The 18,210-nt window shown below is 39.6% G+C and overlaps 1 protein-coding gene across 21 annotated transcripts in view; it reads left to right on the top strand.

Moving 5' to 3' along the window:
* The window catches only part of adgrb2 (adhesion G protein-coupled receptor B2), a 188,123-nt gene extending 173,375 nt beyond the window's left edge, over positions 1–14,748 (top strand). For 7 of the 21 annotated variants that reach the window (XM_035529184.2, XM_035529186.2, XM_035529188.2 and 4 more), the window contains 5 exons: positions 7–42; positions 1,215–1,328; positions 8,428–8,475; positions 9,508–9,561; positions 11,258–14,748. In XM_035529184.2, the coding sequence (XP_035385077.1) occupies positions 7–42; positions 1,215–1,328; positions 8,428–8,475; positions 9,508–9,561; positions 11,258–11,434 (429 nt within the window). In that variant the 3' untranslated portion in view covers positions 11,435–14,748. The remainder of the gene's footprint in view (positions 1–6; positions 43–1,214; positions 1,329–8,427; positions 8,476–9,507; positions 9,562–11,257) is intronic. The other 14 variants (XM_035529192.2, XM_081702948.1, XM_081702950.1 and 11 more) reach the window with 8 other exon arrangements.
* Positions 14,749–18,210: the final 3,462 nt, after the last annotated feature.

The following is an 18,210-nucleotide window of genomic DNA, read 5'->3' on the forward strand; positions in this document are numbered from 1 at the left end:
CCCCAGAGGAAAAGAGTACGGTACTCTGAGCTGGACTTTGAGGTAAGAGCCCACCCACCTCTGTCCCTGGCCCAATGTTTGTGCTTCTGTGTGCTGTTAGGGGTTTGATTGACACCAGAAGACCTAATGACATTGCCGCTTTGGTGCTTGTATCCCTTGCATTTGACATTCAGATCAGTAGTCATCCAATTCATGGTAGAGTTGTTCAGTGTTTCGTCAGCCTTGATTTCTAAACTCCTTCCTGGATCACGTGATACCAGAGAGCCTCAGAAAATCCCTCCATGTGGCAGCAAACTGCTAATGCTTGAAGGAGGTTAAAGAGGATGCCACATGCCCGAGCTGTGAAAGCGTCACAACACTGAGGCTGCAGAAACACTGTGAGTGTTGTGATTGTGGATTGGGTCAGTGTGTGATGAGTGGGAGAGAATGTGTATGACCACACTCTGGAATTAAGCAAACCTCCAGTCAGTGTAGCACTTTTATGGCCCGCAGACTTCCCTGCATTAATTGTACGACTCTAAAGCCAGATCTTCAAGCCCAGATTTTCTGGAACCATTAACTGGAGATTTGCTTTCCAGTATGGAGGCATCTCAGGTGAAGGTATGTTACTAACAGACCCAATTGTTTATAGAGCTTCATAAGTTCTTCCATCCTGGTCAGCGCTGCATGGTTATTGCTGTCTCCATAATCAAAATAGCTGCCTCTCACTGCTCAGTAAACTATTGCCACATAGCACACATGCCAGGATGGCTGTCATGATACCCAGTGACAAGTGACCAGTGTGATGGCTTGGTGTTTGTACAGTGGCAGGCTTAATTGGACTTGGTAGTCACAGTGAGAGTTGGCCTGGGTCACAGTGAGCTTGGGGTCTGCCTTGCTCAGGAGGCAGCTGTGTCTATTGGACTGCCTGAGTGCCAAACCACCTCCAATTAAATGAGGGCGTGGGGGATTAATTGACCCCCTGCAGAGAATGCCGCTGACCAGAGAGATCCTGCTGTGTCCCTGCTTCCATCGCCATTTAATCTGCCAATGTTGCAGAGACTCAAAAACCCCATAGGGATCTTATAATGGGTGGCAGATCTGCTAGCCACCCCACTCCCCTTCTGTTCTGGCCACCCAGTATGTCTCTCTAGCACTCCTCTGCTCCCCTCCCTTTTATTCTGTTTATTTTTGTTGTTATTTTGTTTTCCTTTTTTTCTTTACCTTCCTTCCAGAAAGTGATGCACACTCGAAAAAGACACTCAGAGCTCTACCATGAACTCAACCACTCCACCAAGTTCCACACCATAGATAGGTATAACAGGGATCCTGCCATTTCCACATTCAAGGTAAGACTCTAAACTTTGAGCCCTTGGGGGTGATGGGGGTACCTGGCCCCTCTGCCCCTCTACATTGCCTCTCTAAGTTAAAGCCTTAATACAGTTTTAGTGGCACTTACCCAACATCACCATGCAGGACTGAAAAAAATCTCAAATTATAATGTTAGTCTTAATTTGGACTATTGAATGATTGAGTTAAACCATATATTAAGCCATATATTAAATACAGAAAATGTCATATTCACTTGATGTATGATATTTAAAAATGTAATCTGCCTTAGATCTACATGGAAAAAATGATGGAGATTGATTGACTAATGATTGACATACAGTACCCTAAAGTCTATTTTAATTTTGTATAGTAAAAGCCCTGTCTTCCTCAGGCAAGCACAATGACTTAACACTGCTGCATGTCATTAAAGTATGGAAAAGCACTTAGTGTATTATTGTTTATATAAGTGTAGGTGCATCCATGTGCACACTGTGCACAAAAGGGTTGGGTGTGAAGATTGATAAGTATCTTCTTTGGTAGTAATGTCACTTGTCTCATATATTTTAGTTTCATATATAGCTGTGCTATTTTGTAGAGAAACTTAGAAGTGAAAAGTAAGTTTGAGCTTTCAAATGCTATGGGACATCAAGTTGGAATACTGTTAGGATTTCACCTACCTTAGCCCTTCTTTATAGATAAGTTAAAGTTATAAGTTAAAAGTGGTGCCAGTTATGACTCTTGTATTGCATTCGACCTACAATTAAATAGGTAATGTCTATCCTAGAACATAGTATATCTGTAAATATTTGTAATCATATCCATCTACTCCCATATAATATCAGAACTATGATTGTTTCACAATCATGACATGGTAAATCGTGTGCATTTTCAGGTTACATTTTCTTTGCACCTGTAGATGGAGTCAATCAATTTATAAAATAAGATGTCTTTATTCTTGTGGACCATATCAAAGTAATGTCATTTCCACAAAAAACAAAACAGCAGCACCTTGCTATGTGCTACTTCATTTGTGTTGCATGCGTTTGCACACCCATGAAGATAAGTTTCTAACTGTCATTAAAAGTTATGTTGAAAGTATATCTACATCTTCTAAATTGCTCTGGATTATGAAGGGTGTGAAATAAAAATCTGTCAAGTGTTCACTGCTTGGTAAAGATCATAGCGTGTTATATACAGTGGTGTGAAAAAAGTGTTTGCCCCCTTCCTGATATCTTATTTTTTGCATGTTTGTCACACTTGTTTCAGATCATCAAACAAATTTGAATATTAGACAAAGATAACACAAGTAAACACAAAATGCAGTTTTTAAATGAAGGTTTTTATTATTAAGGGAAACAAAAAATCCAAACCTAGATGGCCCTGTGTGAAAAATGTCCCCCGTAAAAACATAAATTTACTGTGATTTATCACATCTTTGGAAAGCTGAGTTCAATTTCTCTAGCCACACCCAGGCCTGATTACCGCCACACCTGTTCTCAATCAAGAAATCACTTAAATAGGACCTGCCTGACAGTGAAGTAGACCAAAAGATCCTCAAAAGCTAGACAGCATGATGCAATCCAAAGAAATTCAGGAACAATTAAGATACAAAGTAATTGAGATCTATCAGTCTGGCAAAGGTTATAAAGCCATTTCTAACACTTTGGGACTCCAGTGAACCACAATGAGAGCCATTATGATCCCCAAGACTTTTGGGAAAATACTCTGTGGACTGACGAGACAAAAGTGGAACTTTTTGGAAGGTGTATTACAGCTGCCGTAAAAGTAACACAGCATTTCAGAAAAGGTGGTAGTGTAATGGTCTGGGGCTGTTTTGCTGCTTCAGGACCTGGAAGATTTTCTGTGGTAAATGGAACCATGAATTCTGCTGTCTACCAAAAAATCCTGAAGGAGAATGTCCGGCCATCTGTTCATGACCTTAAGCTGAAGCACAATTTGGTTCGGCAGCAGGACAATGATCCAAAACACACCAGCAAATCCACCTCTGAATGGCTTAAGAAAAACAAAATGAAGACTTTGGAGTGGCCTAGTCAAAGTCCTGACATGAATTTGATTGAGATGCTGTGGCATGACCTTAAAAAGGCGGTTCATGCTCAAAAACCTTCTAATGTGGCCAAATTACGACAATTCTGCAAAGATGAGTGGGCCAAAATTCCTCCACAGCACTATAAGACTCATTGCCAGTTGTTGCAAACACTTGTTTGCAGTTAATGCTGCTAAGGGTGGCTCATCCAGTTATTAGGTTTAGGGGGCCATCACATTTTCACACAGGGCTATGAAGGTTTTTTTTTTTTGGTTTTTTTCATCTTAATAATAAATGCCTTCCTTTAAAAACTGCATTTTGTGTTTATTTGTTATCTTTGTCTAATATTTAAATTTGTTTGATGATCTGAAACATTTAAGTGTGACAAGCATGCAAAAGAAATTTATCAGGAAGGGGGCAAACACTTTTTCACACCACTGTACCTGTGCAAGTCATGTCATTGATCATTAAAATGTTGTATAGACCTGATTCAGAGGGACCTTTCCAGTGTAGCAACTCCTATATCTCTTTCCCCTCGGCTGTATTTAATTAATGTTATGTGATGCAGTGCTAACATTTGGATCACACTCAATTCCCTGCCTGTGAATATCTCTCAAGGACGTCTGCACTCGGCTATCCCTGGAAAGAGTTCAATGCCTCTTTGTGCTGTTGGGCCTCCTGAATCTTTTATGATCTATTAACAGCAGAGGAAGGAACTGTGCACACTTCCACATTCTACTATCCAGAGGCTTTTTATCATTAAGATTTAAGAACAAATGCCTCCTCAGCTATCACCTCTTTGTTTTTGAGCCTCATGTGCTGCAGGGTGCTCTCCAGTGGTACTTGCCACATGTTCACATGTTCACATTTAATTTAGGCCATGTGTCCTCTCTTATGGTGCATTGCAGGCTATTGACCTTGATTCTGCCTTTACCGCCTGGACTGTACACCTCAGGGTAGTCGTCAAAGAATTTCAGCTGCGAAGTGGAAAGTGATTTTGATCATATCGATGAATCATAATAGTATTAACTTTGCCTTTTGCTTCTTAATGGGGGACATGTAATCAGCTCTTTCTTTCAGGGAGTCATCCAGGAGATTGTGTAATCTCTCACAGAGTTAACTGACAATGCAGTAATTACAGTGATAATGGCATCTGAAAAAGTGTGAAGAATGGAGATTATGCATTGGTAATTGCTATAATAACCCAGCGCCTAAGCCTTGTGACAGCTGGTGATTTTGGTCTCATCCTCAAATCACCAGGTTGAAAGTAGGAAAGATTTCTAATCTTGTATATGTATAAAACCAGTGAAATTCTGTTGAAGTATCCTTCTTATGTCTGAGATAATTTTTCAACTTTAAAGAGCTGATCCCCTCATCTCAGGGCTCACTGTAATTCCTAAAACCTATGGTTATGAGATCAATTACTGATAATACCCATAGTTGGCAACACTGTCTTGTAAGAGGCATTGGAGCATTATGTATCTCTGCATCATGACTCTACAGCCAAATTCTTATAAATGTAAGAGGCAAGCTTTCCTTCAAAGATTTCCCAACCTCATAAAACCCTGCTTACCAAATTTAACTCTAGCTACCTGAAACACTGTGACCTAAACTCTGATTGTCTCCTGAAGTACAGAATCAACCTTTGACCCCAACTGTTGGTCCAGCCTACTTCACAGGTCCCTCCACCCCCACAGCAACAAACCAAACCTTTTTTAACATGAAGAATGGGCTTCATTTCCATAGAGAGCCAGCATAAGCATGTCTACCAGTGATAGTGCAGGACCATTTGTGAGAGAGGTCTGAGAGTTAGATGCCCCCTGCTGGTGTTTGCCCTTCTTGTTTTCTGGCTACATGAATGGAACACAGTGGCAGTGCTTCACAGGCCATGCTATGATAGCATGGGATTTGCTTTGCCATGTTTTTGGTGGAGCTGTCTATCTCAATGCTGTGAGATTTCATTGGACCTTATGTCTGTGTGTGCAATTGATTTTAATTTCAGCTCTTATAGTGAAAGCTCTTATACATTTCTCATAGAAATGTCTAAGTCAGTGTAGCATTTGATTTTAAACATCTCATGAAATTATGTGATAAATGATGCCACATTGATTTAGGGACATGACTGACCCTCCTGTCGAGACCCTGCTTCAACAACACTATGAGATCATAGATATCTGTGAAAGCAGATATTTGGTTGTTAGTTTACAGCAAGCAACCAATATGTACACTAAAGAAGTCGAGGGAGTATCACTCAAAATTCCCAGTGTGTATGTGTTATGACTCTTGTGCATGGGTAGGCCATTGTAGAGATGAGCACTGTACAATTGAATGAATACCAGTCACTTTTCCCCTGATGTCTGATTGCCCTAAGTTCAGTTTTTTGTGTAAGAGTGAGCATGCTGGGGTCCCTAACACTGCTAGAAACAAGGCTATTTTACTGTGCTCCTCTATTCAGCCTCGATGAGTGGCAGCTCATCCTTATCAGTCTTCTCCTTCTCGTCTACAGCTCAGGTTTCTCCCATCATTATCTGCCCAGTCTTTTTCAGCAGAGCCTGTGGCTGAATCTGTTGTGTCCTCTGAATGGCCTGTGTGTTGGTGCGAGAGACTTGAGGCAGTTTGAAAGGCAGTTGACCTCTAAGTGATGATGTGGGCAGGGCTGACTGCTCTTGTAAAGGTACCCCATACATGTCTGAATGGATGCAGGACTGATAGCCTATGTTCAGTCTATACTTGGTAATGCAGAAAGCACAAATGAACGCAGCAGGAAAGGCTGGCAGCATATGAGGGCAGCAAACTGGCTTCTGAAACATGGTTTGACAATACACGTGCTCTCACTCTCTCGCACACATTTATCAAGCACGACAATCAACAACATTGCCTTGTTGATTGTCTGTTTTGTGTAACATTGTTTGTTGTTTCTACAGCAGCAGTGAAGTCATAAAACTTAAGGAGATAGAATCAGTCTACACACTTGGAACATCCCAGGAAGAACTGCAGTTTGCTTGAGCAGTGACATGCCGCAAATTTACATTCACAGCTGAAATATTTTCTTGAGGCAATTTAGAATTATTTATGACCTTCTACAATGACTACTAATTTAACATAAATGGGTACATCTAGTCAACTAAAGTTTGTGATGTGTTGTCCATGTCAGAATGAAGTCATGACTGCAGTATTATTAATTGTCACAATCTCAGTGTTCTATTAATAGCACAGAGTATCCGTGCCAATTGTTCTATGTGGGTGCAGCTGTGTGCATTTGAGAATGTGTTTTGGAGGCAGTGAGTTGTATATGCAGAGACCTTTATTAAGGTGACTCTGGATCTCTGCAGAATTGGTACATGTGCAGGTCAAAACAGACAGGAAGGAGCAGTGCAGGAAAATCATAACAGCAATATGAAATCAAGCTGCAAGTTTATTAGTTATGCCTACTCTGTAGCTGTAGACTACAGATACTTTGTCAGGTCAGTTCTGTTCACTGAAAAATTGACTTATTGTAACTCATCTTTACAGTATCATGTTTATAGTGGACTATAATTTTATGATTTATTCATAAGTGTTCACATTAATAGTTTTTTACTAGTTCATTTTCCATAGAAATGTATATAAGAAGCATCTAGCTATCACCTTCCCTTTGGACAAAAACAGGTCACTCAAGAAACCAATAAAATTTGTCACAAATATACACAGGCTAGAGGACTACTTGCCAGAATTGGTAGATTGAAACTTACATTTGACTATTAACTGTATGACAGCCTTTTATATAAAGCTATAGTTTAGGTGTACCTAATAAAGTAATAGACTATTTACTCATTGTATTGCTAGGAAATAGCTTAGTAATTTCCAGGAACACAGCAAAACATTGCAGTGTCACTCAAAAAGCAGACCACAGGGTGTTATTGAGTCTTTGAACAAGTTTGTGTGGCTAACTGTAAGCCCAGATCGAATTTAAGGAAGTGACGGGGAAAATTTAATTTTTATAAAACCTGGTGTGGAGGACTAGTGGGAGCCAAACAGTTCATTTGTTTTGGGAACCATTTTTCCTGTAGAAGAGTTAAATGCTGGAGGTTTATAGTAAAGCGTAGTTTTGGCATTTTTTAATAATACACTATACTGCACTAAACACAATGCTTTCTCCTCCATCTGCCCCTTTTACTTTCTCCCATTATGTCTTTACAGTTGTTTTTCTCTCGGTCAGAGCCGTCTCTAGCATAATCAAGCCATTAATTAAATAATTTGCCTCATTAACGTGTTTCAAAATTGCATTCATGCTCCTTGAACTTTGATTGTGTCTGCCTTTTTTCACTAACCCAAATTAGCCATTAAGTGGTGTTTTCTCGCAAGCCACAGTGTTGGCTGTGCACACAGCCGACACCCCATCAGCCGGCCTAATGAGGGATCTGACTTGCCCACAAGCACACATACACAGGCACAGTGCACTGTGCTAATGCTGGAGTTTGTGCCAATTAATATGTAGGCTGGGTGAAGCCCAGAGTAGGCTTGTTTACTTAATCTGCTGCCCCATTGACTCCATTCTGCTATGCAGTAATGCCTGTTAGTTTAGAACTGTTATTATTGTGATTAGTTAGGCTTTTATACTGAAGGTCTTTGGTATAATAAACATTCCCATTTTCACATTTTCTGGATACTTTTTTTTTTGGATACATCATTTGCCTTTATAGATCTTTATAGACTATGATCTGTCAGAATGTTAGGTTAGGTCCAGTTGCTTGTGTCATATGAGGAGTGCCATATCATCAGGGACAGTGGATTGGAATGACCCCTTCTGATTGCCTTAGTGACCCCAGAGAGCACTGCCACTTCTCCTGACCCTGTTGTCCTGCAGTAGCACACTATACATACTCATCTGTAACAATGCCTCATTTCTGTGACATATCGACATTCCTTGGATTTTTTTTAATCATGTATTACATTTTTATCATTTTAAATAAAACTTACTTTTATGTTTCATTCAGTGTTAAACTGCAAAATATATTATTTTTAATGTGGCGTCCTGTTGTGTACTCTGTGTGTCTCAGAATTTGGTTTCAAATTGCATGTCTCTGCCATAGTTTGACTGTTGCCAGTCAGCAGACCCAAAGGCATCGAACAAAGAAAAGGTAAAAGCCATTCACCCAAAGAGCAGAAGGTGTGCGTCATGGTGGGGCCCAGATGACCTGCCTCTGTCTTTTTCTCTCTCTTGCTTTTTGCCTCTACCCTGCAGTCTCAGTAGTAAGACCCAAATGAGTGTTCACCTGTGGCTGACACCATCAGCTTTGTTCTCATCTGTGCTTACTTTGTACGGTAATGCGCCTTCACCCTCTGCTTTGGTTTAGCCATGGTCTCTGCTCCATCTGGATCCTATAGAAGTCACGAGATGGCCTCACACTCGCGTTTTCATATTTTTCTCACAGTGTGCTTTCACTCGCAAAAGTTGTTTTTTTTTTAAGACAGGAGTAGGTGCCTCCCCTGCTGAGAGTGTCACACTGCATAAGGTCATAAGAATTTGCAGCAAATATTTTGTAGGCGGAATGCAGGAAGATATTGAGCGTGAAAGGAGAGAAAGGGATGTTCTTGGTTAAGAATAACATTTAAAAATAGTTCCTGCAAGGATGTATGTAGCGTGTGCCTCAGCACAAAGATCACATACGTCTTCACTGATGCAACCTTCACCTCCACATTTCTCATCCGCTGAGGTAGACGGGGCTGAGACAATGCCTGTGGGATTCCTCAAATTTAGTAGTAGTGCTAAACCAAGTTCTTAGAAAAAGTATGGGGGGGTAGTCTGCTTTTACACCTTGCTGTCCTCCAGTGCTCCTTCCTCCCGCTCTGTTCAACACTTCTGCCGCACTACTTTTCAGCCCAGCAGTAGTGTAGACTATCAGTGACCCTAGCCTGGCCTTTTCTTCCACCACAGAGTACACACATGATGTCTGAACATGGTCATGTCTGTTGCACTGTCCTAGTGAGCACAGTGCTGTAGATTGCATGGTTCTCTCTAACAGAAAAGAGAGATGCAAGTGGGAGAGAGTGAGACTACACACTCTTCTGTCATAGTGGAACAACAGAAAAAGTGGCACTTTCACACAAACATGGCAGTGATTGTCATCTCCCCTTCTTCTCTTTCCCTTCCCTCATTTTTATTACAACAGAGGGAAAAGCGGTGGAGCATTTCATCAGCTGGAGGTGAAAAGAATTCTTCGAGTGTAAGTAGAACAGAACCGACAGGGAGAGATGGAGACAGAGCGAGAGAGAGAGTGAAAATCCTAGTGAGAGGGAGAGAAAAAGAGGATCCTAGTGAGAGGGAGGGAAGGAGAGAGAATGAAGGAGGAGAAAATAAGTGTGTATAAATGTATAAGCAGCAGAATCACGTTAGCATTCTCTCAGGAATGAAGTTGGGCTCTACTCCTGCATTAACGACTCTTCTGCATTACAAAATGTTTTTTCTCCAACATTTAACATGCAAATTGGCTCCCAGATTATGCTTTTATATTCATTTTGCCAACTGTCAACCTGTTACGTTGGATGAATAATAATCAGGCTGCCGCCGCCCCCTGGTGGTTAGTTACTGACTAGTCACTGGATTTCAATCACTTCGATGGACACTATAGGTTCTAGGTTAGGAATGTTTGTCCTCTGTGTATGTATTGTTTTGTCCTCTGTGTATGTACTGTTTTTATAATTATACCCTTTTAGCATTCCCTCACATTAATTTTTGCTCACAGTCCAAAAAAAACTAGTTTGTAAAGCCCCAAAAGTATACATGCAAGCACTGGCACGCACTGGCACACACTCACACACACTTCAAGGTTGGAACTTTATGGACTGGTATGCATCACATTAGTAATCAGTCTTTCCAATCTGAAAGACATTTAGTCAGCAGAGACAGCGGATATATGGTAATATATCACCTCAAATATACACTGATTTACAATGTTTTCAGGGCAGCTGGGAAATAGCGTGAGGAAGTGAATAAGGGCTGCAGGAAACCATCTGTTAAACACATTATTCGAATATGTATTTATTTACTCACACTCAAATAACATTTACTTAATAAACATAATTACTTTACTTAGAAATTTAATATTTGGGTTATTTTATCTGATAGATTTTAATAGAATGTTTATACCACGATTATCAAACAGGTTCAGGTGTGTTTCCATGAGCTGGAAGCCTGTGCTGTCATAGAGAGCACAGTATTGTGGATGGTTCGGTTGTATATTTTTTTTACTGACTAAAAGGGAAGAGTAGTGGAAAGAATGTAAGTCTCCAAACCTGTCTGGACAGTAGCTTTTAGTGTTGTTGTTTTGGTGTCTGAGGTATGTTATATAGGTTTTTAATACCATATTTTAAAAAGAGAGGTCTCATTGGTTGTCTCCGAGAACTTTTCAATATGTACATATCTGACCATGGTTGACAGCCAACAGGTCATGGTTCTAACACAGTGGCGATAAATGTGTCTTTGTTTTGCTTTTCCTGCTTCAGTATCTGAAGTTGAATAAATCTGCATCTACTGTAATGTGTAAATAACCTCCCATTAGGCAACTTCAGGCAATACCATTATTATCCAAGGTTCATTAAGATAGAGAGACAGAAAATAAATAAATAAAACAGTATACTTAGCTGATCACTGACTTAATGTTTAATAGTCAGTGGAAGTGATCTTTAGGATACAAATCTTGATATGTGGCATCCAAATACATTTAAGGTTATATTACAAATAAATTATATCATTTTGCAGTACTTTTTCTATTACATGGAAATAACAGCCTTAAGCAGAGACTGTCAGCTCAGTCACTGTCCAACAATAACACTGACCAGCAACACAAATGGTTTAAAAATGTATCTGAACTAATGGGGTTATTCCTTGTCCTTCTTGCATGTGTATGTGTGTGAGTGCAGGATAACTCCAACATGGAGGAGCAGCATTCCTGGGACACCTTTAAGAACATGGCTCCTGATCCATCCTGTGGCTCCAGTGGGCAGAAGGACAGGGTGGAACTGCACAGTAAGACCTGGGACACTTCCTCCGCAAACACCCCAGACACATCTGAGGGGGACTTCCAGACTGAAGTGTGAGGAAAAGGTGCACATCTACATAGAAGCACTCCCCTACACACACCCACATGACTTATCAAGAAGAGGATCTAAAGGATTATACACTTGTTTACTGCTGACAGGACACACCGGGGTTGGGGTGGGGGGAGACTCTATCCTATATTTTCACATGGACACTTTCAATTAAAGAAACAGGGCTTGGAAAGTATGTGGGGAGAATTTTTAACAAACTGTTTCTGAGATGTTTTGATTTTACTCTGGAAAGGACTGTCTTTCACCTGTTTGATGATTTGGAAATTTAAAAGCAAAATAATATTTCTGCACCATTCTTTTTTATAGAGAAAAAAGGAAAAAAAAAAAAACTAACAAAAAACAAACAGAACAACCCAACACTTGGTCTGATGTTTCGCACACTGTTCAGCACTGTAGGGTTTCTTTGTACCTTTCTGTCCTGTCTTTCTAATGGATGACTCAAGCTCTCTGCTTTTGGTTTGAGGTTTTAGGGTGGGTATGGACGGGAGTTTTAAAATGCTTCATTGATATTTGCCATTCCTTGCCTTTCTATATTATTTTCCAGTGTCAAAGTTAGTGTATTCACTCTTCTCACCTCTTTTGAACACTGGGTTTCCTTCTGTTGCCTTTTTGTTCAGATTTTCTCTTATTTTTGCTTATAACTTTGTTAAATGATTGGAATGGAAAAAGATGAACTCATTTGTTTGTCAAGTTTTTGTGGAAGTAGGTTTTTCATTATTTCTGCTGGTGTGTGAATGTGTTGTATATTTAAGTTTTTTAAATGATTGATAGCAACCACGTACTGGGTATTATTCTCAGAGTAATGCATAACAAAGATTCATGAACACCGAGGGAAACAAAATGTAGAATTGACTCTTCTGTTAACCTGCAGCTCACCTGAAAACTCTCAAATGAACCATGAAAGTCCATTTTTCTTCCATAGATAAGATGCCATACTGCAGTATTTCTCATAGTAGCACTGCCCTCACACTGCTTAAAGTACTTATTGATTGATTCCATCTTGATTCAGTGGCTAAAACCCCCTTAAAATGGCTGAAATAAAGTCTGTTGCCAGTGACCCTAAACTATCTGTTGCCACAAAATCAATTCATAAAGGAAGTTTGATAAGGGATTTTGTAATAGACTAAGCTATGCATTGACAGCAGAGCCTCCACCAGCTGTGCTGAGATGGATTCAGTAGTTAGATTCAGTACTCTCCAGCAGTGTCTCTGCTCTGTGGTGAACTCATTGTTTGGTAATGTTGTCCTCCAGATCACCTTAAAATGTAATCAGACAGGATTAGATGTAATGAGAATGAGACAGGTAGACAGACAGTGCTCAAAATGTTGCTTCACTGAAATCAATCAGAGCAGCATAATTTTTACTTACATATTCAGCAATTGCCAGATGCATTTGTCCAGTGCAACTTATCAGTATGCACCATTTGTACTCCCTAGGAATCAAATCCATGGCATTGGTATTGATAGCACCTTGTTCTACCCACTCAACGGGTGAGCAACTGACCTGAAACACAAGATTGTCAAGTGAATTGAACACAAAATGATCCTCCTAGACATGCACTCAGAACCCTCCAATGAATACATGGTTTATTAAACAGCAATTGTCAGAGACCAGTTGCTCTCTGTTTTGTATAACTAAGCAATACACTTCCCCTGCACTTGCTCTTAGGAGACCTGACAGGTTGGTTTCGTTTCAGATTTTGAGAGCCCACCTGCACCCTAAGCACCAGTGTGCCATCGCTAATGAGAATGAACTACACAGAGAGCTATGCTGAGAAAAACCAGAACTGCTTCCTTATCGCCGAAAACTCCACTCTGAACTGCTTCTGTTGCTGTGTGGTCTTTCATTCAACACCATAATGCTCGTGTTTCCTAATTATCTGTAAACTGAATTCTACCTGCCAACTTTATCTGTTTGTGCTAAGACTATGGTGCGGAAAATGGGATTCATGCAGAATAGACTGTAGAGGTCATCTTTTCTTCCTTCTCATTGCAACTTGTACCAATTAGGAAGACAGTGCAGGCTGATCTAACTGCACGTGGAGAAAGAGATAATCACCTTGGGGCTGACAATTTGTCCTGACATTTTCTTACTTGGCTCAACAGCCATCTGCTCAAAGGTCCCTGAAGCCGGCACATTGTATTGACATAGACTGCAAGACAAAATCATGCCATTTTAGCCTTTGGAAGTAATCTGCAGTAATGGAGAACATGGTCGACCCTTCCAACTAAAATGAAATAACCCTTTATTGCCACTGTGATTGAAACTACTTTCTATTTCCTCAACAAGTTAAGAAAGAAATAGTGCTGCACACTTTGGTCCATTTTGGGCCTATAGGATGTTAATGTTCAAAAGACAGTATTATTCAAGTTGCAGTCTTTGTCAAATAAAAGCATTTCGCTATAGTTAGCATTGCCTTGAAGCATAAATACATTAAGTGAAGCAGGTAAGTGACACATTATTATTTTTCAAACTGTCTTTTCGGTTGTCATGGGGTCCCTTTGCGTTGTCATGGGGCTCCTTGATCCCTCTCTTTTATAAACAATGTCTACCTGTTTTCTCTTTCTAACCACTCTGTTCTTGGTTTCTGAAGCTGTGTGTGAAATTTGGTGTGTTGTCTAAGATTTGATTCCAGGTTCAAGTCAGAGTTTAATACATTTAGCTGTGGGATATCTGACTTCACTGGATGGTGTTCGGTCTGTGGCTTCTGGCTGAAGTGGAGTTTTTCTTCAATAGCTCTGTTACCCCTGCCCAGCTCATCACATTCTGAACTGCACTCTATGACAATGCACCCAGAACACCACTACATTAAATGCATTTTAAATATACTCCATACTCTATCGCTCACAAGAAAATCTGACGATTGCCTTACAGTCAGTTTCATTTTATGAAACCTGTTTTGAATATGTGTGTTTGGGAGCATGTAAGTATGCACATGTTTGTTTGTGTTTGTTGTGTGTGAGTGTGTTGTGACAAGTGTGGTGGACATGAGCATTGAAAGACATGAAATTTCCTTCCATGACATTCAAACATTTAAAGGAGAATATATATATATATATATATATATATATATATATATATATATATATATATATATATATATATATATATATATATATATATAGCCCTTAATTTCATAAGTCAAAATTATTTTTCAATATTTCCATAAACATGTTCCCATAAGCCATCATAGAAGGTCCATTTTACCCCAATTTTTTTCTTTTTTTTACGCAACATTGTACAAAGCAGTGCTCTACTGTTTTCATGGTGTATTTTATATGAAAATAAATTTTCAGTCTGAAGCATTAGTGTCCAGTAATATTTTTCTCAAAATAGTAAGATAAGTAAGAACTGTATGGATTTTTAACATGGTTTAGCATGTCTTCTCAATCAATTTTGAAGCATTGTGAAGAAAGCTTTTAAAGCACCAAACTTCATTTAATGCTACTTCAAGTAAATAAAAAGGTAACACTTACACAATCCATCCTATCCCTGCAAAAGCCATTTTAAAAATGTCTACATGCCAGCCCCAAGGCCATATATGTGTTATTTATTGGAGAAAAGTTATTAAAATGACCACGATAGTCTGAAAAAGGATCAATTTAACACATTCATTTTATATTAAAGTAATATCATAATGTAGGCTACCTCGACATCAGTCTGAATGATTTCTTTACCTCCACTCAAAAGCATTTACTGACTGCTGATCACCTTGAAACAAAATATAATACTTTCCATTGTTCCAAACTCTGTGTGATATGTTTGTGCTTGTGGATGTGTGTTGAAGAGAGGGTTTTTGATCTTGAAACCTAAAGCTTGACTAAAGCAATTGTGTTCTTGTGTCTGGTCCCTTTGGTTAATTATGTACAGTATACAACTACAAAGTCCTGGTAACAGAAACAATGAAGAAATGGGACAAGCTGATTGGGGAAGTATAAAGTATATGTTTAAAATGATAATTTATGCTAATTTATTTACAATAACCATAGAGTTAATTAATTTCACTGTAATATGTTCTGTACTGCTGTAATATGTAGACTTTGGAACCATTTCTTCTCTTCAACAGTGAGTGCAGTTTAATGCAAAACAGTGGCCTCTGAGAACTCTTTAGGATTTAAACATTAATCCTTCTCTCTCCAGTGCTGCTTGAACTCAGTGCCACCATATTGTTGCATAGTTAAAAGCATCTGTAGAGGTGTCAGCTGCACTGCAATTGGTGTGCCATCTCCTGAATAAGTTATTGGTGTTTGTCAGGCCACTGGAATTTAAAAGGGGAAAATGTAAAATTCCAGAGTGCTTCTGAATGCACTGATGTCAAGTGTCATCCCAGAGACTGCAGTGGGAGCAACTCTGAGGGAGACCTTGCCCTCCCCGGGGTTGGAAGCTGGTGTCTGTGTAATGAGATGGTCCACACAGCCTCCCCACAACTGGAGGCCTGACATATATGCCACTTCTCACTTATTAATGTTGAAAGTGCCTTCTCTTCCCTTTATCACATGTGATTTAATACGAATTATTAGCCCGCAGAGCTGCTCTCTCTATCCTGCTACAAAGATTTAATGTAGCTAAAGGATAAAAGAATAAAATAGCTGCTTTTGATTTTAAGTTATATGTAAAAATGTCCCACATAAAAACTTAAATTAAAATGCGGTAATGTCTCTTCTTTCTTTTTCTTAACCATGGCTAATCATCCCTGATGATCTGGTGATCCGTTTCTCTTGGCTTAATGTTCATTTCATCATGACTTTCATCGGCAATGTCCAAATCAATAGCCAGCTTCATCTTTTTGGTTTCCTCCAAATTACCCCTGCTCATTGCTCAGACTGGCCATTAGGACTTGCTCAGTGCATGTTGCTGCTGGCTCTGTGATACATGCCACATGCACAGATAAAATGTTCCTCACTCTGTACTCTCCTGCACCCTATTTTCCCACCGTTATCATGTGCGTCATTTCTCTTGTGCTTGGGCTTTTGAAGCTGGAAGAAAGCACAGCCGCTTCTGACACACAGGAAGTGCACGTTTTTCTGTGAGTGCCTTAGCGCTTGGTCATGTTGTTAACAAGATGAGCCCTATCCTCTGGTTACCTGGAGAAATGCTCTGGATAAAAGCACACATACAGGGGAAACTGATTTTAGGGCACAGCACAAATTTGATCCTGTTTAGAGAACAGCCCTTGCAAGCCCAAGGCAAGACAAAAATAGATCCTTATGTGTATGTATGCACAATGGTTCTGAAATTGGAAATTATATTTTAAGGAGCAAGAAATGTATATGCATTTCAAGCACCCCTTATGGCTTTGATTAATCTGTTTATCTTTTTATGATCCAGTATGAGAATTTTAGTAGCGTGTAACATTCAAAGGAGTTAATAATTAGTGTGTTAATTTCACACACTTTCTGTCAAAGATTACCTATAGATTATTTAAGATCACTTTATGAATCTTTGTGGTTTTAATTGTGGAAATGGACATGCACTGGTTTTCTGATGTGAAAGTTGTCTGTGCATTAGTGATGCTGTCTGGAAACTGGGCTCACCGAGGAGCTCCACCAATGTCATTAAGCCTACAAAACTGATCTGCTGTCTCCTTTAATGCTTCACACAAGCCCCAGATCTGCTTATTCTCTCCAAATGGCTATTTTGCCATTCTACATTTAGACGAAAGAGACTGCTCCCTGCTAAAAGTATTTCCTTCAACATTAATTATTTATGCAGTGCTTGAAATGTTGCTCTTTTGAGTATCCAAAATAAATCTCCAAAATCAGACAGATGGAAAGAAAAAAAAAGCTGAAGTGATTTTCCTCCTTCTCCCCAGTTTTGAAGAAAATGGCTCCTGTGAACCTAAAGCATATCTAATGAATTTTCTCAGCAAAGATCTCTGTGTGTGCATGTGTATATGTTTGTGAGAAAGTAACTGCTATGTTGACAACGTGCCCTCTTCACACATACAGAGCAGCCAACCACTTCAGTGAGCTGTGTAAAGCCTAAGGTATTTTTTCAATATGTTGTCTTTCTTCTGAAATGAATTTCTGTCTACACTAGTGTACTTCACTCTGAATTGCAAGATATTGTCAAAGAAAGGGCACTATGAAAGATTATATCTGAAGGCAGCAGCTTGTGATCATGATCACGGTCCTGGGGGGTAGGGAGAGTGCAAACATGAATTGTCCTCTGGCTCTCCTTGCTTTTGTATGATTTGTGCACTTTGCTCTTACCTTAGCAGAGGGTCCTGGTGATTAATTACATTTTTTAAAGTGTTCCATAAACATGGGGTTATGATGCAGTCATAGCATGTAACAATGAATTATCCTCTTAACCAAGGTTCAGATCACTACATTCTTTATGTGAATTACTAAGGCCAAGTCCTGTTGCGCACAGTTCCCTGAATGATGAAAAGACATTATGGATTTTTATCTTTATATGACTAAAGAAATGTGGTTTTCATGTTCACCTACTATCTTATGCTCTATTACTTTGATTTCAGATTTTATTTCCCTTTCTTTTTTAACCTACCTGTTCAGGAATCTCCTTCTTGCCCCCCTGCCCTCTCTGAAATGCCTTCAGATTCTTTGACTACAGAGATCAGTGAACTGGGGCACATCTTACAAATTGACATGTAATGCCCAGTATTTTGCAGGCACAGCTATGCGAACCCAAGGGCCCTACCCATCTAAAGCTATGCCTGAGCACACTCAGCTGAAGCCCTATCCATAGCTAATGCTACAGCGAGAGGTATACAAAACCTATCATTCACACCAACACGTAAA

This window comes from Electrophorus electricus, chromosome 2 (genome assembly GCF_041902795.1).
Source record: "Electrophorus electricus isolate QZ-2024a chromosome 2, ASM4190279v1, whole genome shotgun sequence".
Classification (NCBI taxonomy): domain Eukaryota; kingdom Metazoa; phylum Chordata; class Actinopteri; order Gymnotiformes; family Gymnotidae; genus Electrophorus; species Electrophorus electricus.